The following is a 21,318-nucleotide window of genomic DNA, read 5'->3' as shown; positions in this document are numbered from 1 at the left end:
CTGTCACCCAAGTGCCGTCTTAAAGAACAATGGGATGTGGAGAAAGATCAGACAGGGTATGTTCAAGGGGAGCCGCACTGGCTTCTGGAGGTTATTCCCACGGCTGCATTGTTGAAATAAGAGGAGGTCAGAAATAGCAGCTATGATTTATTATTGTTGTTGTTCATTCCTGCCCACGTGCTGGGCACTGTACGAACCACAGGGAGACACGGTCCCTGCCCTGGACAGCTTCCACACTAAGAGAGATGAATGGACCCAGAGCATAGAGGAAAGAGGAATGACAAACAAGGCAAGTGGGCAGGTGGCAGCTGCCAGCATCCTGCTAATGCAAAGCGTTAATCACACATACATAAATAATGTGTGTGTGTGTGTATGTGAGAACACACACACAGAGTCTAAAAGCTGCACTCTAGCTCAGTTACAGCTTTGAGGCAGGAATCACGGGGGCAGGTCTCCGGCCTGTGCTATGCAGGAGGTCAGAGATGATCACAGTGGTCCCTTCTGGCCTTAAAAATCTATGAATCACTAAGCACCTAGCAACCCACAGCCATCTCCTAACAGAGGAATAACAAGCCCCAGGGCTTATCCCAGCCCAAGTGAGGAGCGAGCACCAACTAGTCACAGCCCCGTCCCTGCTCAGACCAGCAGCCCGAGGTGCACACAGCACTTCAAGGGCCCCACTCTGTGGGTGGAAAAGCTGCAACGGCCGAGTCACAATGAGGACAGGTCCCATCCCGCAGCTCCAAGGCCACAGACCAAACAGCTGGCTGCCAAGGGAAGGACCCACGAGCGTTCATCCTTCAGAGGCCCCCGCAGCACTACCTGGAATCACCCAACCACCAGCGTAAGAGAAACCCTGTTTGGATCACAACCAGCCATCAGGCTAGGAGCCCAGGCCAAGGAAGAGGATTTTACGACTGAGAGCGGCTCTACGCGTACAGTGCTGCAGCTGCCCTGCTGCAGCATGTCGTGGGGACGCTTCGTATGCCCCCGGCAGAGCTGCTGCGGTCAGCGTGGGGACTCCACTTCCCGGAGAGGCGGGAGCCGCCCTCCCAGTGACACAGTCCTGCGTACACCGGCAGCGTGAGGGCTGTTGAACTGCATCGCTCAAGGGTGTGGAAGCAATGCCCTTCAGCTGACATACGTTGGTAGTGTAGACAAAGCCTTAACGGCTGTGATTTGAATGGCCCCAGTAATCTCTCACCCAAAGTGAGCGACTTAACCTGCTGCAGGGCACAGCCTGTCGTCCCTTAGGTGCGTGCTAGGCAGCCCATTGACGCCAACGCGACGGGCCATGAGTCTGCCCCAAAGCCCACCGAAGTCACTGGTTTTAATCAGCTCTGGCTCGAGCCCTGCATGGGCAAAGTTAAGCGCCTGCAAAGACGTTTGCAGGATTGGGGCCCATCAGTTACTCCAATGGAAGGGACTCGCGCTGTACGGAGGTGGGCCTGGACCAGTCGGCTCATCAGGGAATAACGAACAACGATTTACTTCAGTGTCTTTGGAGTAATACAAGCAGAAACGTTAGCAATCAGCTATAAAGCTGTTCTCTTGGCAGTTGGCAGCTCTCGCATAGAGATGAAGGTACCATGGTGATGAACACACACAAACGTCTGGAGAGACACCCAGCTATAGATAGTTGAGGCAGGAGAAAACCAGTATGAAGGGGCACTGTTTGAAAGTCCTCAAAATCAAAGCGTTGAGGGTTGGGGTTTTCCCATGCACCCCTGTGCGGGCGCAGACATGCCATGGCTTTGCAATCGCCATGTGCCGCAAAGCCACTTGGGCGCTACCGAAAATCACACCCCTACAATAGTTTTCCCAAACATTTAAATTAGCCACAAACTTTCTGAAAAGGATTTACCTGGTGTCACGCCGAGTCTCTAACGTCCAGCATTTCCCAGCAGCGACACACATTTCCTCTGCTTTAGTTTGCATCGAATGAGGCATCTGCTGGGGCAAGGTATGCTGGCGGGGACCAGCCCAGCTCATCAAACGGAGAGTCTGACGCAGTGATGCTAACGACATAGGCAGTGTCGCTGAATACTTTTACTCACTCACCTACGCCAGTGTGTTATTGTGTCGGGCTGGGGGAGGAGGGGCTCCAGGGCACTAGGCGCTGCACAAATGGGTGGTAAGAAGAGAGCCCTGGTGGCAGAGAGCTTGCCGCCCTGCCTTGTGACACAACACAAAGAGGTGGATAAAAGAGCAGGGGCAAAGAGGAGCAGGTTTCTTCTGCCCTGGCCTTTTCCTCTGAAATACAAAGGGCCAGCAGAGGCTGGGCAGGAAGCTCGAGCTGTGCTGGAAGCTGGGGCCAGTATCAGTTTCCACCCCTGACCTCCAATGCATCTTCCCCAGGGACGAAAGGAATAGTAGTAGTTCTGGAAAGTCAACCCTAGCCCTGTGTGGGGTGTGCTATTAAAACCCCCTGGGGGTGGGGTGCCTGCGTCACACACAGGTGGCTAACCTGTGCAGCCCACTGGATGTTCTTTTCTCTTTTCCCTGGGGTGCAGGGTGGGGAGTGCGGGAGGGAGTTTCAGTTCTAGGGGTTGGAAAGGTCTGTATGGTTTTGTCAATTGAAGAGGAAACACGTATGGGTATTTTTAAAAAATATAACACAACCTGTAACACACCTAGAGCAAGGGACAGGCAAACTCCGCCCTCCTGAAGGGGATGCGAGGCCTGCTCCAATGCGTCATAAACCCCTATGCTGCTAGAGATGCTCCCTTCTCTCAACCAGGAGGTACGTCTGTAGCTGATTACAATGAAGTCCTGGTAGCTACAGAGCTGCGTGGGAGGGGAGGACCGGGGTGGCAGGGAGCGGGTTTCAGGGTGGTTAGAAGACGAGAGCAGGCACAGAGTAGAATACTGTAGAGACCAGCAGCCTCACCTCTTCAGAGGCCTTCTTGGAACCATGGACTGGGCACCTGCAAACTGCAATAAACCTGCCACCAACATGCCTTGCGGATGGTCCTTTCCTGTCAGCCTTGCTTTAAAGAACAGGTTCTCTGAGCCCCTCCTGCTCAGAACCTTGGTTTGTCCCGGCAATCACACTCGATTCTCTTCGTCATCCTCCGGGTTAATTTCACTGCCAGCTCAGCCGTTGGCTTTGCTCAGGGACAGCTCCTCTGCCCTGCAGTCAGGTAGCACATCAAACTGGGGGTGGGGGGGCCTCCTGGGTGAAAAGCAACGTCCCCCCCAAACGCCTAGTGGTGGGGAATGCTGGGAGTATGGAAGAGAGGGAGTGGGTGGGAGGACTGGATGGAGTGAGGACAAAGCAACTATGAATAAAGAGAAGGTAATTGGGGCTGGGGGTCTGGGAAGAGGGAGGGGAGACAGATGGACGGATAGGAATTCATTGTAGGAGGATGCAGGGAAGGCAATGAAAGGGACAGAGAGCTGGGCGGATATGGATGTGCTGGAAAACAAGACAGATGTTCTGTCAGTATCACATTCTACTGACCCCACAGGGCCCTTGGAAGAAAAGCAAATAAATGCTCAAGAGCCAAGAGCGAAACTTACCTTTTGCCTCAATGGTGGCACTTGGGTCTGGGGTAACCCACTGAGCAACAGCTGCGACTTGTGACGCTTTCAGTGAGCCAGGGAGGAAGCTGAGGTCAAGGGGGAGACACACAACAGGATCCTTGCTCCAGATGCTTGCTGCCGGGACTGTCAGCTCCTTGGTGTGGCGCCCAGGGAGATGAAAGGCTAATCCTAGGCCAGTAATGCTGAACTACAAACAGCTAGGAGCTCCCAGGGGAAGTTTTAGGAAGCAGGAATAGTTTGTGTGATTTGCATAACTGGGATGCTGGGACGTGTGCATCACATTTTTAAACAGAGGGGTGCACAGGGCTAGTTGGACGGCACCTCTGACACTGAGAGCAGCCGCAGGGTCACAACGTGTACATTATGGATTCGTTAAGGGCCCAGCGCTGCTGCCCTTGCACACGCTCCTCAGCTGTTAAGTCCCCTGATTTCACTGGGGCTGCTCACAAAGAGAGGTCACACTCAGCGAGTGCAAAGCTGGCGGACTTGGGAACTTCGCTAAGCAAAGCAGAGATGGGCTGTCACTTCCTCCCTACATCTCCCAGGCTTTCCCAGCCCAGGGGAGAGTCATTTACAAACAACAGCGGTGAGACAGCTGCCGCACTTCAGTATAGACACTGCAGGGACAGGAGGGGCTCTCCCGTCGCTGTAGTTAATCCACCTCCCCGGAATTCTTCCATCAGCCTAGCACTGTCCATATCGGGGCGTAACTATGTCCTGGGAGGAGGGATTTTTCACTACCCTGAGGGACATGGCTGGGTCAACTTTGATTTTTAGCCTAGACCTGCCTAAGGTTGCCCTAAATTGGGACGTTGTCACCTACAGATTTTAAAGGCGTGGCCATGCCATTTTGATTCTCTCCTGCTTGTTGCCTCCTCTCCTCAATGCTGGGCTACTGCACATCATGGCTCACCTCACTCAGCCCTGGGCAGCCTGCTGTGATGGCCAGAAGGGAGCTGTCTGCTGAAGGGCAGCACATGGCAGACACCTGTAGGCAACACTGATCTCTTCCTGAAAGGAAGCCAGGATCAGTCCGTGCAGCAGGGCAGGAAATCGCTGTAAAGCTTGGAGGAGCCATAATGCATATCCATGGTGGCACGTGAGCTTGGGGAACCCCCAACTCCAGTTCAATGCTGGGCGAGTGGGCTAGGAGTGGGAGAGATTGGCCAAGCAGAGGCACATGGGGATAGTGATAAGTTTGTGAGGCTCCAGCCGGATTAGAAATCTGGGAGGAAATTGACCTGAGCTTCCCTGCGAAGTCCCAGGGCAGCGGAATGGCAACTCTGGTACTTCTGATCTGTCACTAAATGTACCGCTCCAGCCACCTGCCAGGCTCCATGTAGCACGGGCGTCGTCCACACTGCAAAAGGTCACCGAGACCCAGTCCCACAGCCTGCTAACAGAGCGGCTCTGCTCTCAGCTCTGCTCTCTATGGGAAACGGCACGGATCTTTCCCACCAGCTGAGCTAGCAAGACTCGCTAGTGAGACAAGACCACGTAAAACACTCAGCGCCCCCCAAGGTGGGTTTGCCCGGGTTTCTCAGCAGGGGGCACTGCAGCTTGGGCTTGGGGCTGCCACTAACGCTTCTGCGCAGCTGATTAACCCTGCCTGGCCGTATTCAGCCTCCAGGTCATTTGGGGTGATAGGAGCACCCCCCTCTTCTCCCACCTGCACATCCCAGCTTGGCGCTGCTTCCCTCCTCCTCCAGAGCCCGAGTGCTCCGGCCATTGCAGCTGGGGGAGTATCTGACCAGCTACAGCCTTTCCTCCAGCCCGGGGTTGCGGGGGAAGGGGTCTGATTCTCCTCCCCAACACATCACACGAAGGGAATGTTGTGTCACGATCACTATGGCAAACCCTCAAAATGTGCTAGGGGAGCCCAGCTGAGCCTTCCTCAGCCATGGAGGAGTGCCTCTGCCCAAGGGGAGGGTCTTGCAAGTCAGCTGCATAGCCCAGTGGTTAGAGCAGAGGGTCTAAAAGCCAGAGCTCCTGGGTTCTGTGTCTGACTCTCATGGGGCTGCGGGATCACGGACAAGTTACTTCCCTCTCTCTGTGCCTGGATTTTTCCCCATCTTTACTATGCTACCTACCCTAATCAATGCTTGGACAGTGATTTTGAAGGGCAGGGTATTGTTATGAAGATGGTAGAAAGGAAAGTGGGGGAACCCCCAAAACATAAGCTGTACATTTCCTGACTCAGTGTTCACAGGGGAGGGTAGAAGGCCCTCAGCTCCCAGCAACAGAGAGATGCAGAGCCAGCGGTTCCAAGGCGCCAGCTGGCAGCATATGCACCATGAAGGCAGGGGTCCATCGCCTAGGTGCAAACACTGGGAAGCTGCGTGCTTCACCCCCAGAGATAAACACGCCTAGATCCAGCGGGAGATTAAAGGCCTCAGACTTCAATGGAGTCACTGATTTTTATCTGACCACTTCCACTGTAGGCACATCAGAAAACATCTGGACAAGTGGGGGGTCTGTGACCTCTTCAGCCTTTGTCAGAGCTAAGCCCTTCTTCCTTTCCAGCCCGCCCCAAAATCCAGCTGTGTTGGCATAGAAACGACAGCGGGCCCGGCCTGGCATCATCACAGCAGTTACACAACTCAATTAAATATAGACTAAAAGGGCTGCAGTGATTTCAAAAGAAGAGGGTGTTCAGGCCACGAGGGAGCGTGTATGAAGAAAGTGTCTCCCCCACATGAGGCACCGGCTTCCGGGCAACTCCCAGAAGATCAAGAGGAGGGGAGGGGATTATCTCATGAGTTTTTAAAAAAAGCCCAATGTACAGAGCCAAGGGCTGTTCAGAGGCACCGGTACCTCGTGGACAACTCTGAATAACGTTCTATTTAAAAGGCAATGCTGCTTGCATAACGTCTGCTGTAATTCCCTCTCCCCCTCACCAAAATTATTCCCAGGAACAAGATCTGTACAACCGCAGAATTCACCTGCTCCCTGAGACCCAGCATTGGGCGAGCTCCGTGGAGCGAAGACAGACTCTGAAGCCAGGAAGGAATGGGGGGTAGCAAAGGCCCCTGCGGAACAAAGACGGTCTCTCCAGCAACTACAGGACAGGAAAGTGGCACTGTCTCCCAGCAGACCCGCGCCATCCCTGACTTCTGCACGAGGTCAGATCTTTCCATTTCAAAAACAAGTCACGTTAAATGCTCTGCTGATTGGCACATTAGAAATACCACAGAGACACATGTCTAATGGCGCTGACAGAAATGTCAAATCATGAGTCTCTGTAAATGTTAAGAGGCTGCAAGGGAGACAAGATGGGTCAGGTAAGATCAGTTATTAGACCCACCTCTGTTGGGGAAAGAGACAAGCTTTCAAACTACACAGAGCCCATCACAGGTTACGGGGTTGCAAGTCACTCCCACCGTCCTCTTGCCTTGTGATGGGCATCTTTAAAACCACAGTCTTTTGGTCGTCACAAACCTTTGCACTAACTCTGCTGTACAGCGTCCCGAGTGGGAAAGACTCATCAAACATCCCGTGCAGTGAAGCTGCCAGGGCTGTGGTGCAGGGGAGGGGAACAGCACGGGGAGTGGGGAAGTCTCTGGGGATGCTTTGTGTGGGTGCTAGAGACAGAGGGAGCAGCATGAGGCTGCTTGGTTGAACAGGGATTTCATTAGTGACAAGCACTGGTTCTTCAATGAATTTCTTTGAGGAGGGAAGATGCTTGAATGAAATATCCGGCCAAGTAAAATCCAGCAGGAATGGATCCAAATCCATATCGCCCACTATTGCACGGCTGGACAAATAGTCACAGGAAAAGCCATTCCAGCTGGGGGTCAAGAGCAGCCAGGGCCTCTGGGTGTTTGATCCTCTTGGGCAGAGAAAGGCAGAAGCCAGGGCAGAGCACTGCACATGATGCCCTGGGCCAGGGCCCAGCTGGAGGAGGCACCTAGGATCCCCCAGCCCCAGCCTCTTGGTTCAGTCAGTGCAGTGGGTGCAACTCCCAAACCACCCCAGACAGGGAGGAGAATCGCATCGAGCCCGATGTGCTGCATCCCATTAGCCCAGTCCACCGTGCCCCAGTGTGTGGTTTGTGCTGTGCTCTCTATCCCTCCAAGGGGCGGGGGTGTAGGGCATGTGCCTGGTTTTAGAGACACCGCATTACAAGGCAATGAACATCTGTTCAAAGCAGTGGAGCTGCTACTGGCTACAACCTTCTTCACTGTTTCAGGAACACCAGTGAGGGAGGCCCAGGAAAATCCTCTGAGCAAGTGGCCAAGTAGGAAACGTGATAACCACGCTGCAGTCCAGCCAGGCCCCACCCAGCCCCACTGCTATTAACGAAAGTCTGAACTAACCTGGCAGCTCACCCTTCCAGCAGCCCAAGCTGCAGGGCTTGGCCCATTTGTTTCTTAGCTTGTTAATTCTTATCGAGGGCCCCTTACAAAGAGCTCGTTTTCATGGCAAAACTGGAACCATGGAAGAGGGAACTTTCACCCCACACCCATTCAGCCATGTTGGAATCACCTCAGTTGCAGACCAGGCACCTCCACGCACCTCTCCGCCTTCACCAGACTCCGACTCACCTAGGGACATGGGAGGCTGTTTTACTCTTAGAGCAGCTCTCAGCCCAGCGCCTCCCCTCTGGCTTTAGATACCCTACAGGAGGTGAAGACAGGCACAGCTGGCTGAAGCAACAGGTTTACACCAGATTTGCCCTTCTCAGCCTTCATTCTAGCTGCCAGTAGCCGCTACGGTTTAGTATACACAGATCCCCACATCCACACGCTCCCAGCTCTCTCTCCCCCTATTTTACCTGGCTGCAGTTTGCACCCAAGCCACAGAGCAGTCTTGGCAATGTTACTGTAATTTGTTAACAAAAATTCTGCTCCTAAGATCCACCCAGCTGGGGTTACTCTATGCTACAGGAGTGCAGATTCTGGCCATTCCTTTCCCAGCTCTCCCCCGGGAAGAGGGTTGTGTGGGAGATGGAAAGCCCCCCTCAGTCACTCAAAACACATTTATCATGACAATCTGATCACAGAAGCTGAACTGGTGACACCATTAGAAAGGCTTTATTGTTATAACACACCACAGAGGCCACACACCCCTCCTGGCTTTTCCTCTCAAGGAAACATGCTGCACAATCTGTTGGGTACAGGGATTAAAACAGGAAACGGCTGGCAGTTCAGTAAGTGGTCATTTCACTGCCTTGATGAATGCAGCATGCTGCATTAACCCCTTCAGTGCTAACCCAACTGCCTGTCTGCGATCTGAACCCAAAAAAGGGTGATGAGCAAGAGACCGCAGCAGACAGCAGAACATTTATGTCCCTGCCTGCCACTTCAGGACACCTGACACTTCAGGAGTGCGAATCCCCCTAAGCCTGGCTGGCACTGCCTTTGTTCGCAGACATTCACGAAAGCCCAGAGTCAGAGCAGAAGCATGTTTCCATCTCTCCTCTGACACGGTGATAAGCAATACCTCGGCCTGACTGTGTGCTCACAGTACTGAAGGGGCAAAGCACTGCACCCGTAGGAAAGGCCTTGCACTCTTCTCCATTGCCACGGTGCAGCAGCTACTCCGATTTGCCAGAATGAGCCAGCGAGGGTGAAATCAGAGAGCCAACAGAGGGCACGAGTGGGGGATTAAATGGTACATACAGAACGTGTTCTTCAAAAGAAAGGTTAAACACCTGAGCCTGTGAGGACAGAGCTCCCTCTGGTGGAGAACGTGCATATTGCAGCGACAAGGTGCGTGAGGGTCTTTTAGTGCAGTAGGTCTCAACCTGTGCTCTGCGGACCCCTTGGGGGGCCATGGCAACGTCTAAGGGGTCTGCAAAAGACAGACTGAAAACTGACTGAACAGAATTTAACTATACATACAGACAATAGACTGCCAAAGGGGTCTGCACCTCCATTCAAAAATTTTAGGGGTCCCCAAATGAAAAAAGGGAACCACTGTTTTATTGGACCAGCTTCTGGTGGTGAGAGAGACTCTTTCAAGCTTACACTGAGCTCTTCCTCAGGTCTGGGAAAGGTTCTCCGAGTATCACAGCTAAATGTCAAGTGGAACAGATAACTGCTTATGCTAAACCTATTGTAAGAGACCATTCAAAGTGACCTGGCCTGTTAACACCTTTGCTGTAATAGGAATGGTCTCTCACAACATGTGTTAACTGCTTATGCTAAACCATCTCTTCCACCTTGGACTTAGCTGTGACACTCTGAGCACCGCTCTCAGACCTTAAGAAGAGCACTGTCTGGCTCAAAACCATCTCTCTCACCACCAGAAATTGGTCCAGTAAGAGATTCCCATACCCATCTTGTCTCTCTCATATCCTGGGACCAACACGATGACAACAACCCTGAAAACATGCATACTGCATGACATTCAAAGGCTTGAACTGGCAGCAAAAAGGTCTATTTTTAAAATAAATGGGGCGGGTGGGGGAATAAAGAGCTGACTCACCCACTTTAGCTCTTGCCTGTCAAAGCCGGGCTTAAGGGCCAGTTCCATGGTGGCCCCAAAGAGGACTAAGATGACACACACACAGACAGAAAGGGGAACATTTTAGCCCTGATCAGTTGGTTCCAGAAAGATCGAGGTTAAATGACACTGAACAGCAGTGCCACTTTCACCACGAAAAGCAGAGTCCCCTGGAGGGCTCCAGCTGCTGTGAGGGTGCTGCGAGATCCCTCACCAATTTGTGCCTTGGCTTTGCTGGAAAACACAAATAGGGATCCACTACTAAAAGCCTGGAAATATCAAGTTCCAAGGGGCCTGCCACCTTGAGGACTCTTCCATCTCTTGCAGGAGTGAGACAGCTCAAAGCCCAGCCCCTGGAGTTCCACACACCCCGAATCAGGGAAAACAGGATTTTAAAGGAGTACTTTTGTTGTTGACCCTTTGCTACTGGGAAGCGGCACAGCCCCTGGAAATATTTATTGTCTAGCACCAAGCCGCATATTCCCCCAGAAGCATTCACCTAGCAGCACCCAAAGGGCTCTCTAGCTATCTTCCATCTCAGTGCCCCATTGCAGAGAGGGTCAATTGAAGGGTGTGTCTTCAAGAAAGGGACAGCATGCCAAGCACTGTTGGCTGGCAGGCAGGCATTGCTCAGGCTGACAAGCCAAGGTTGCAGACATCCAGCAGAGCAAACTGGTTTCCAAGGACAGATAAACCCAGATGCAAGCTACCAGCCCAGGGACAAAGTTTCTGTGAACACAAGGTCAGCTCAGGACCAAGAGTAAGCACCATTCAGGCTTTGCAACCTGAGCCTCATGTTTCTGTCTGATTCATCAGCCACCCCGTCCTGTATCCTTCCGCACCATGGGGAAGTGCAGAGCTGTCCTCTGCAGCTCAGTGAAATCACACATTTCACTTCTGTTTCCAAAGGTGGAACATTAAAGTACACAGGATCTTTGTGGTGATAATTTAAGAAACCACACACTTCGTTCCCATGTATAGAATCAATCACCTGTTTGTACCCGCTCACACTTTCCACACACCCCGACACACATACGTGACACAGAATGGGGAGTGCTGATAACTGAAAGCAGAAGCCATTTCAATCGATCTGCACGTTTCAAAGATGAGTCCACCTCTGCTGGGGACAAGAGCAGTCAGGGGACAGCTTTTGAGCAGTATCTTAAGCCAGCGAGTCCCTATTCTAGTTTTAAGAGGCTCATCAGATTCCTAGAACGTATGTTCTGCTCAATGACACCTAGCACCAGAGGTTTTCACAAACAAATGAGCAACGGTGTGAGATCTGAACAGGACACATTCGGACACATGGCCTGGCAGAAGACTTGGCCTTTTCCATCTCACTGCAGAGCAACTTTTCTCTCACAAGTGCTGCTGCGGCCTACTGTAAATTAGGCCAATTGCCCTGTCGCAAACACAGAGATCCCAGCTCAGAAGAGCGCTGGCCTCCCACGTAAGCAAGTTTTAAAATGAGATGCAATGGGAGGATGTTCTCTGCTGGCAGCCCCACCACACCCACTTTTGTGCCGGACCCAATGTCATAACAGCTTCGCCGTACCTCACTCAAGGGTGCTTGAGCAGCAAGAGATTTGAAGCAGTAAAACTTGTTTCCTCGCCCCTAAAGGCTTCTCCTTCAGCATGAGAGGCTGTTGCTACCCACAACGTCACTGCCTGCAGGAGGTCAGAAGTGATGCCTGGGCTCAACTTGGCTGCATGCTGCCCATACCCTTAGAGCGAGCTCTCAGATCCCAGTGCCAAGCCAGACAGTCTGATTTAGACAGTGGAGCCCCAGCCAGAGGAGGAAGATCAGAGGGACACAGGATCACAGCCAGAGGGAAGGTCTGATGGGTTCCTAGCAGTGCAGTGTAACATAGGGACTACGAAAACCATTTTTAACACTCCAGTGTTCCCAGACCAGCACAGGGGCTTCTAACAGATCAGTGATGGCAGCACTGGTTGCACAGGCAGATTTGCAATTGAAAGCAGCCTGTAGAAAGCATTTGGCTTTGGAAGTTTTAAAGTCACTGTTTAATCCAGAGACAGCGCAGCTGAGTGAGTTTAAATTACAAAAAGAAAGCACTAGAAAATAATCTTGATACAAGAGCGATAATCTGCTGAGATTCCCTGCCCTGTGCAGGAAACCTCACTCCAGCACATTCGCCCAGCGCAGCTGGGATGCTACTGTGGTGTTTCCTGTCCCCAGGGCATGCTGGGATTCCAAACTGTCCATGATGGAAGTTATTTGGGGTTATCCCCAGGAGTGGAATTAAGATGCTGCCACCAGTTCTGGCTTGGCCCTGATCTTGACAGGTGATGCTTCTGTGGAAGAAAGAGAAACTCAGTTCAGAATAAGAGAAAATAGAGAGTCAAGTCCTGTGAGAGAAACAGGACTCGTCTCTCATTTCTCTGCAAGGCAAGGAGCATTCCAGCAGCACCTGGGAAATCTACTGAACGATACAGCAAGAGTAATTCTATTTATCCAGCATCTCCCTCTGCCCCACATGCTGCTCAAGCAGTTAAAATACAATCTTAACAAGTAACAGCTACAATCTAGACACCTGAGAAGGAAAGACCAGTGCACTGCATCATACAACGTAAGGTCAAAGCAAGCAGTTTCCTGCAGGGGCACTGGCTAGACAAGATCTCCCTCATCTCTGTGTTATGACAGCCTGCATCCTCACAGGGACTGAGCGGGCCCTCTACAAGCAGAGCTCACGAGAAGGTGTGGCCAGCCTGCTATCGATTGACAGCATGGACTGACTGACTCCTGTTCACTGTCCAGTTGTCATAGCCAAAACCAGACCTCCTGCGGCTTTTACTGCTCCTGGTTCCTACAATCAGGAGGCTGGATTCCTCTCTTACAGCGAGTCTCTCAACGCTCTAAAAGAAAAGGAGTACTTGTGGCACCTTAGAGACTAACCAATTTATTATTTATTAATAATTTATTATCAAATAAATTGGTTAGTCTCTAAGGTGCCACAAGTACTCCTTTTCTTTTTGCGAATACAGACTAACACAGCTGTTACTCTGAAACCTCTCAACGCTCTGTTATCCGTGGGAGACTCAGCTCCACAAACCCAGCGCGAGTCCAGCCCATTCACCCCCAGTGCAGGGTTCCCTTGAAGCAAGGGCAGAGCCCCATTTCTCTGGGGCTGGATTTTAACTCCTTCCTCCCCAAAGCCAGGCTAAGGCCCAGGAGTGTCACAGTTCACCTACCCTTGCATTCTGGCCTATTTTTGGCTCATCAGCTGTGTGTGCTATCTACACAACCCCTACAGTGCAGTGTCCTGCACTGGATCAGGGGTGAGCCAGCACACGGGCCCCTTCTGGAGGCAAGAACCATCACCATGCCCCTTGGGTCCTAGCGTTCTGAGAGACGCGGTGCTCATGAGACAGCGATGGGCCTAGTTTATGACCCTAAAAAGAGAAGCAATTGGATAGGCACTGGATCCCCCCTAGCAGCAGCACCCTGCGATAGCAGCCAAGCTGGGAGGGATCCCAGCCGTTTCTGGTATTACAGAATCCCAAGCCTGACCCACATTCTGGGAGAGAAACGCAATAAGTTCTCTAGGGGTGAGCTTAGCACGCTAACAAGTGTTATGCATTGCTGCTGGGCCAGGAAGCCTCCCTGCAGGTGAGAAACGTCACTTGGGATGGCCTGGTTTAACAGAGGGTAGGAGTGCAAGACCACTACGCAGATTACGAGACACAGTGGCTGAACAACATGAGAGGCTGGACTGAGACTGAGCCATGGGGGTGCTGAAGGTCCAGGGTAAGCTGCATTTGTCAGAAGAAGCTTGCACAGCCCAAGCCCACACTGCACCAGGCACCGTTCAGCCGCTCACATTCAGAAACGCTACATTCACCGCAAACAAGAAGGGTCCCAAGTTGCCGTTAGACCCCCGAGAAGACTCAGGAGAAGCAGAAGTCGTACGATCAAATAAACAGACTCTACCTGGGATCTTTTCTGGGAGTGGCTCAGCGGGAACTTCAGGGAGCTCGAGCTGTTCCTGCAAGCACATTAAACATGTCACGTCTCACTCACCCCACATGCCACTGTGTTAGCACAGAGCTCCTTTCAGGCTTCTGCACTGAGCTGGTTTGGAAACTATACGAACAGGTGCTTCTGCATGCAAAAAGGCATCTTCCCCCAGATCTGCAGGAGATGCCGCTGCTTCGAGTTGCTAGTTTTAGTGCTGTCCAGTGAACCAGGGCATGGCCTGGCTTTGTAAACTGATGTTTATTATGAGCCCAGATTAGCCATGAGCTTCCCCCTGGCAGGGCCAGCTGCAGAGTCCCACCACCACAACCCCACTGGATTGAAGGTTTCCGGTGGTAAAACCAGACAACCTCAAGACTGGAGTTTGGAGCAGCCATACACTCCATGAAGGGTGGAGGGGTCGAGAACAGAAGTGAAAGTGAGACAGCGAACCCAGTCTGGAACAGTCAAGGTCTTAGTCAAGTAAAATGGGACAGTCATCCAGTGAAGGCAGTGCCCCAATCCACAAGACTACTGTCTGTAATAACAGTGTAAACAAAAACAATCCTTAAAAACATTCCAAGTGGTCTAAGTGTCTCCCAAGTACACAGCATCTGCCTGGCTTCTCAGATGACCCATAGAACAAACACATACAGCTATAATTAGGCTATCCAGCAGAATTAAATCAACTACCATCTCTACAGGGGAAACAACCCCTTCCCTGATGAAAGATTACCACTTGGAAATGTGAGGTAAAAGTAATTACTAGAGCATGAAATTAAGGCTTACCTGAGTAATGGCATTTAATTCTTCTAAAATGGCATCTTCATCTTCTTCCGTGAAGCTGCCAGCTAGCATTGCATCGATTTGCTGTGCAGGAGAGAGACGGATGTGCCAATGAACACCACAGCATGACAGCTCTGCTGCTTACAGCACCACACACACACACACACAACAGTGCATGTGATAAGGGGACCCCACACCACAGACAGTTATTGCTCTGGCTTTTTGCTGCGGGAGGCCTAAATTCAAACCCTAATTTGGTCACCTATGAAATGAGTTTTGGTAGATCTCAGCTTAGCTGGCAGCCTGGAGCATAGTCCACATCACAAAAACACTGCATGATTGGTCATCTCTGCTCAGGACCGCATATGTGCTCTATACGTACCCTTTGATATTCCACAGCATCTTGGGTTTCATCTATTATTCTTTCCACTTCTTCTATTGACATGACCTGGGAGGAGAAAGCCAAAATCCGCATATAAGGGCTGCAGAACAGATGTGAAAACCCACAACTCTGCCTCACCCAGAGCTCTCTGGGTCACCCTTACCTCATGCATTTTATTCAGACATTCATTGCCAATTTTCAGGCCTTCAATCACCTTCATTTCAATCTGGGTGAATTCAATATCCTGGACCTAGAGTAAGAACATGAGTCACAGCTGAGTCAAGAGCAGTCAGAGCCCCATCAATGGGCAGTACAGAAACAGACTGGAAGGCTCAGGCAGCTGGAATATGGAGCCTTTTACTTAGCGGTTATTGGTCCAAATCTGCCCCATGTCAGTAATAATGAGAAGCAGTAGCCACCTGATTGCTGTTCCAGCGCCCATGCACAATGAATGCCTTCGCTCAGGTGGCTGCATCGAGACCACCACTGAAGTGGGCAGTAGCTGGCTCCCTTGTTGGCAGTCTTAAGCAGAGGCCTAAGGCTAAACTGGCCCTGAAGCTGAACTCCACCCACATCTAGAAATGGTTTCTCTAAAACGGAGGGGAGGCTTCCACTGCTGCACTCGACCAAGGCTTTACATACTGATGAGACACAGGGTTAAGGCCCAGTCTACATTACAAACTGGACCTAGTTCATAACTAGGTTAGGAGATAATCATGGTGTAGCCAGTCCTATGAAATGTTTGTACTACCAGCCGAGCATTAAGTGCCATTCGTGTTCACGCAGTTAGCTGTAATTACACACAGGCAAAAGGGACATGCATCCTAAACAGCTGCGCAAAATAAGCCATTCCCTGGGATTCATTGATTCTTGCATACCATGCGTTCCAGGTTGCTGATTTGGTTTTCTGTTTTATCTAGCAGCTGCTCTTGGTAGCGCTTCTTCTTTAGCAATAACTTGGCTTTTCTGAATGAATAAAAGAGCAGAAAGAAAACTCAAACAAGTGAGCCTAAAAAGATCACAACAATGCTACATTACAGTTTTTATGAGGTGTTCTTCTAAAATGTACACGTCAAGTGCAATGGTGGAACAACTCCCATCAGCAAGACGGTGATAAAAAGAGGCAGATGAGTCAAACATTTACAGTCAAGAGATTTCTTTTAAGAACAGATTAAGCCAGTAACCAATAGATAGTTCTGAACTGTGGGAATTCCATAGCATTAGACTGGGGAGAAAACCTAATGGTGAATTAGAATTAATGGTTAGCCATCTGCAGAGCCAAAAAACATAACTAAATATGGTGTAAAGTTTCCAGCATTTACTCAAATTGTTGCGTGCTCTGACGTCCATGTCTTTCACTAATGGGGAAGAGCACTGTGCAGCTTACAGAGGGTTAACATGGGTCACGCCAAATCTGTATCTAGACAACAAGAATGTAGCGGTCTTCAAGTGTGCAGCTCAGCAGCGGTGCTCGCTGTCAGCCGGTCACTCTCCAGTACTGAGATGGGCTTCCAGGAGCAGACACTAACAAACAATGGATGACCTCTTCTGGGTTATGGGCAGCCTTGGGGCCAGACCACATGAGGCCAATGCTTATTTGGGCCTGGAGTAGGTAAGGAAACCCCCTCAAACAGATTAACAGGAATTTATACGTGACCACAGATCTTTTCAGGGGAGGGGTGGATAGAAAGTATTAGTTATTGATCAGGACTGAAGGCAACAGCCAGGCCTGCTGGGCCCTTCCCATCCCATGACAACTTTAGCTTCTTCACAAGGCTTCTGCTGGGACAGACTGCTTTTCACTTTCACTCCAAAAAAACATTTTAATGCCAAAGATTTACCAAATCCAAGGCAGGAAACACTGGAGAGAAAGCGAGTGGCAGGAGCAGATGGTGCCCAGCTGGCAGACCAGCGACAGCCACAGTGGGAGAAAGGCACAGGGGAAAGGGCTGGGGGTCTGAGCAATGGAAGGACAGAAAAAACAGCATTTCAGGTCACCACTGGAAGCCATGCAGACCTCTCCAAATGTATTTTGCCCTGGAGAATGTCTCTTTGGTTTGTTATTATGCCTAATGATACGGGACCAACAAATTCCAGACAGTGCCACCATGGGAAGAGTATCAGCTCTGTTAGGGAGTGTTCAGTGATCAGTTAGACTTGTACTTTGTGCATAGCTATGTTATTATTAAGCATGCAGATTTACTAAGCATTTCTGGGAATTCTAACACACTTGAGGGCTGGGAGGAAGCATCGTAAGATGTGAGCCTAATGGCCAACGGACTAATCAGAAAAGCACAATGCACAGAGAAAAGCACAGAGAAGCGCGTATTGCTATTCTAACGTACAACTCAAAAGGACATTGTTAACTAAACAGCACATTAGATTGGGTTGCACACTCTTTGGGAGATTACCACCCGCCTCCCCAACTGGGCTCTGATCCTGACTGTAGCCTTTGAATGATATCACAACACATACAATTATATATATAAAAATAAATAAATAAAATATGCATGCTACATGCCAGTTCCTTTACCAGTTATCCATAATACCTCTGATCATTAACAGTGAAAGGATTCTCAAAAACTATTCTCAAGTCACTAATTGTGCTCTAAGAAGAAAAGGAGACTTGTGGCACCTTAGAGACTAACCAATTTATTTGAGCATAAGCTTTCGTGAACTACAGCTCACTTCATCGGATGCTGTAGCTCACGAAAGCTGACGCTCAAAAAAATTTGTTAGTCTCTAAGGTGCCACAAGTCCTCCTTTTCTTTTTGCGAATACAGACTAACACAGCTGCTACTCTGAAACCTGTAATTGTGCTCTGTTTATTTTTAGCATTTCTCCCAGCTTGGACAAAGAAAATAATTAAGATAGTTTTGCTTTCAGGGTCTTAGTACTGCAATTTATGGGTTTCAAAAACTGCAGAGGACTGTTTATTTGTATTATAGTAGCAACCAGAGAACTCAGGTCAAGGCCCCATTGAGCTACGCACTATCAAAATATCATTTCCACTGGATTTTTTTTTAATTGTGTTCATATTTCTACTGACGTCAGCTTTTATAAAAGATTGTCTTTATAAAATTTAAATCTAAAGGGCAAATTTAAGGTGACAATATCAGTTTAAACTGGGTGATAGCTCTCTGCAGTGACTTGGCACTGTTGATATGGATATGGAAGTTAGGAAGTTCTAATTGGGACCAAAATCCAAAGGCACCAATTTCTTCTGTCCGGAGTACAGATTCTGCTCTCCAAAGTCTGCTTGGAATTCTCTCCACAGGCAGATGAACCCAGATAAGTGTTGTGGCTTTATAATTAAACACAAGCTGAGCCATGCTTCCCAAATTGATTTTTTGCATAAATTGGAGGATTTAAGCCAAAGAATTAATTTTGTAATCTTGTCAGTAAAATAAAAAGCTTTGTTTCTTAAAGGACAGAGAGATTGCCATGAAATCTATTCCAGCCCATGTTTTGGTTAAGAATTTTCCTCTGCAGAGCACGCCAGCAGTAAAGCTCAGTGAAAAGAGGTATTTCTGATCAGGGATGCCCAATTTTGCCCAACCCTGGACTGTGTTGTTAACATGTCTGGAGTGTGCAGAACCCATGTAATTTGTAGATAAAGGAACCCACTACTGCAACCCATGGGAACTACAGGTCCTAGCAGGGACTGGTGCACCCAAGAAGCACCCACACAAATCAAATTATAGCATTAGCAGATGGCAGCTGTATATTGAAGAATATGACCACAGTCTAGTTTTTCAAACCCTCATTGAAAGACTCAGGCAAAGGCCTTCCAAGCTCAGCACACAGGTTCACTCTGAATCCTACTTTTTAACCTTACTCCTTCTACAGAAAGAAGCCCTACGTACGTATCCCCTGAACTCATTTACATCCTGTTTCAATAACATTTCCTGCTAACTTTACTCCAGATGTTTGAAACAACACAGATCCTTTTGTATTGCAAGGACGCTGTCTTCTCTGCCATCTCCGGCCTTCATTCTGCCACTGATCAGAAGCTGCAGGACCTCACTTACTCTTTCTTGCCATTTCTCAGCAGCTGCCGGGCGACAGCTCTCTCTCGTTCCAGATTCAGAGTTATCCGTTTCTGATACTGCTTCAGTTTATCCCGCTGCTGTTTCAGTTGCTAATGGAGAAGAGGAATAAAAACAGTTAAAAGACAAGCCATGGAAGCTTAACTGTACAACTGCTGTTTAACAGTCCGGGTCAGGCACACCTGCCATCCATTCCATCTGTCCAGATAGGTCCTGATTTTCTAATCACTTCAGTGGCTAGTTCCTAGAAGACAACAGCATAGCAAGCAGCTAAAGTGGTTACATGCCAAAAGTTAACCCTCAAACTGTTGTCTCCTCCTTGCTTTGGGATGTCACGCTCCTCAAAAAGAAAAATGCTCGCATCAGCGGCTCCCAAGACAGAAACACCTACAGAGCTTTGGGGGGGTTTTTACCCCCTTGGCAGCCGTCGGAAACAACTTTCTTCTGGAATTTTACAAAAAGTAAGTGCTACAGGGACGTCCCAGGACAGCCAGACAGATGCACGGATGTCCTCAGTGTGACCTGGAAGAGTTTCCCGGAGAGGTACATACTGTACATGTGGCAGGGAAAACAGAAAAGAGCAGCTATACACATGCATTTAATAGTCCCTGAAGGACTCAGGACCCAGCATACAATGCACCATCTTGATCCAAGCAGAACGAGGTGTGGGTGGATAAAGACGGAGAATCACACCTAACCTTGGTGATCATACGCCAATGCTAAGGCCCTGACTGTGCAATTAACTGTGTGGGTGTGCCCGGCCTGGCGCCCCACCGCAGACCCCGGGGGGGGGGGGTATTTGCAGGCTGGGGGCCTGGGCCGGCGCCCCCCCGGAGGGGGTGTATGGGGGGGACCCCGCCTGGTGCCCCCGCAGGGGGGTGTATTGGGGGTCCAGCATCCCCCAGGGGGTGTATTTGGGGGGCCCGGCTCGGGGTGAGTGTATCGGGGCGGCCCGGCCTGGCACCCCCCAGGGAGGGTGTACGGGGGGGGGCCCGGCGCCCCCCCCGGGGGCTGTATTTGGTGGGGGGGGCGGCCCGGCGCCCCCCCCCGGGGGCTGTATTTGGTGGGGGGGAGCCGGCCCGGCGCCCCCCCCCGGGGGCTGCATTTGGTGGGGGGGGCCGGCCCGGCGCCCCCCCCCGGGGGCTGTATTTGGTGGGGGGGAGCCGGCCCGGCGCCCCCCCCCGGGGGCTGCATTTGGTGGGGGGGAGCCGGCCCGGCGCCCCCCCCCGGGGGCTGCATTTGGTGGGGGGGAGCCGGCCCGGCGCCCCCCCCCGGGGGCTGCATTTGGTGGGGGGGAGCCGGCCCGGCGCCCCCCCCCGGGGGCTGCATTTGGTGGGGGGGAGCCGGCCCGGCGCCCCCCCCCGGGGGCTGTATTTGGTGGGGGGGGCGGCCCGGCGCCCCCCCCCGGGGGCTGTATTTGGTGGGGGGGAGCCGGCCCGGCGCCCCCCCCCGGGGGCTGCATTTGGTGGGGGGGGCCGGCCCGGCGCCCCCCCCCGGGGGCCGTATTGGGGGGGGGCCCGGGGGCCCAGGCTGGTCGCTGCAGCCGCGGGCCCGAAGCGGAGACAAGCGGCGCCACTTCGGCCCCGGCCCAGCGCAGGGACCCGCCGCGGCCAGGCACCGCCCCGGGCGGCGGGAAGCGCGAGCCGGCCCCTCACCAGCACGGCCCTGTCCTGCTCCGTGACCCGGCTCCGCCGCTTGCGGCCCAGCAGGTTCCCCATGGCCCGGGCGGCCGCTCCCCGGCTACGGCGGCCGCGCAGGGCCCGGCCCGGCTAAAAGCGAAAGGCGGGGGGGAGGGGCTGCCGGGCAGAGCGCGGGAGCGGGCCGGAGAGAGGCGGGATGGGGGGGGGAGTGTCCGTCCCGGGGGGTCTGTAGAGAGGAGAGGGGCAGAGGAGGGATGGGGTGTCCCGGGGGGGCTGTAGAGAGGAGAGGGGCAGAGGAGGGATGGGGTGTCCCTGGGGGGCTGTAGAGAGGAGAGGGGCAGGGGATGGGAGGGGTGTCCCTGGGGGGCTGTAGAGAGGAGAGGGGCAGGGGATGGGAGGGGTGTCCCGGGGGGGCTGTAGAGAGGAGAGGGGCAGGGGATGGGATGGGGTGTCCCTGGGAGGCTGTAGAGAGGAGAGGGGCAGGGGAGGGAT

General features: G+C 51.8%; 1 protein-coding gene across 1 annotated transcript; it reads right to left on the bottom strand.

The window, feature by feature from the left end:
* Positions 1 to 11,989: 11,989 nt before the first annotated feature.
* Positions 11,990 to 20,963, bottom strand: CHMP6 (charged multivesicular body protein 6). Its single transcript, XM_073310527.1, has 8 exons — positions 20,842 to 20,963; positions 19,169 to 19,278; positions 16,016 to 16,103; positions 15,301 to 15,387; positions 15,138 to 15,203; positions 14,759 to 14,839; positions 13,946 to 14,000; positions 11,990 to 12,309 (listed from the first exon to the last, which is right to left on the bottom strand). Exons 1-8 carry the CDS (start codon positions 20,902 to 20,904, stop codon positions 12,257 to 12,259), a joined length of 603 nt encoding a protein of 200 aa, XP_073166628.1. The 5' UTR covers positions 20,905 to 20,963; the 3' UTR covers positions 11,990 to 12,256.
* Positions 20,964 to 21,318: the final 355 nt, after the last annotated feature.

Source organism: Lepidochelys kempii, chromosome 14 (genome assembly GCF_965140285.1).
Source record: "Lepidochelys kempii isolate rLepKem1 chromosome 14, rLepKem1.hap1, whole genome shotgun sequence".
Classification (NCBI taxonomy): Eukaryota; Metazoa; Chordata; order Testudines; family Cheloniidae; genus Lepidochelys; species Lepidochelys kempii.
Note: the sequence above shows the minus strand (reverse complement) of the source record. Positions and strands in the feature narration are given on the sequence as shown.

Excerpts from the sequence above, each read along its gene's own strand:
- CHMP6 (XM_073310527.1), bottom strand. The coding sequence starts at position 20,904 with ATGGGGAACCTGCTGGGCCGCAAGCGGCGGAGCCGGGTCACGGAGCAG. Across the intron at positions 19,279-20,841 it reads AGCAGGACAGGGCCGTGCTG|CAACTGAAACAGCAGCGGGA; the intron begins GTGAGGGGCCGG and ends CTTCTCCATTAG. Across the intron at positions 15,388-16,015 it reads TCAGCAACCTGGAACGCATG|GTCCAGGATATTGAATTCAC; the intron begins GTATGCAAGAAT and ends TTCTTACTCTAG.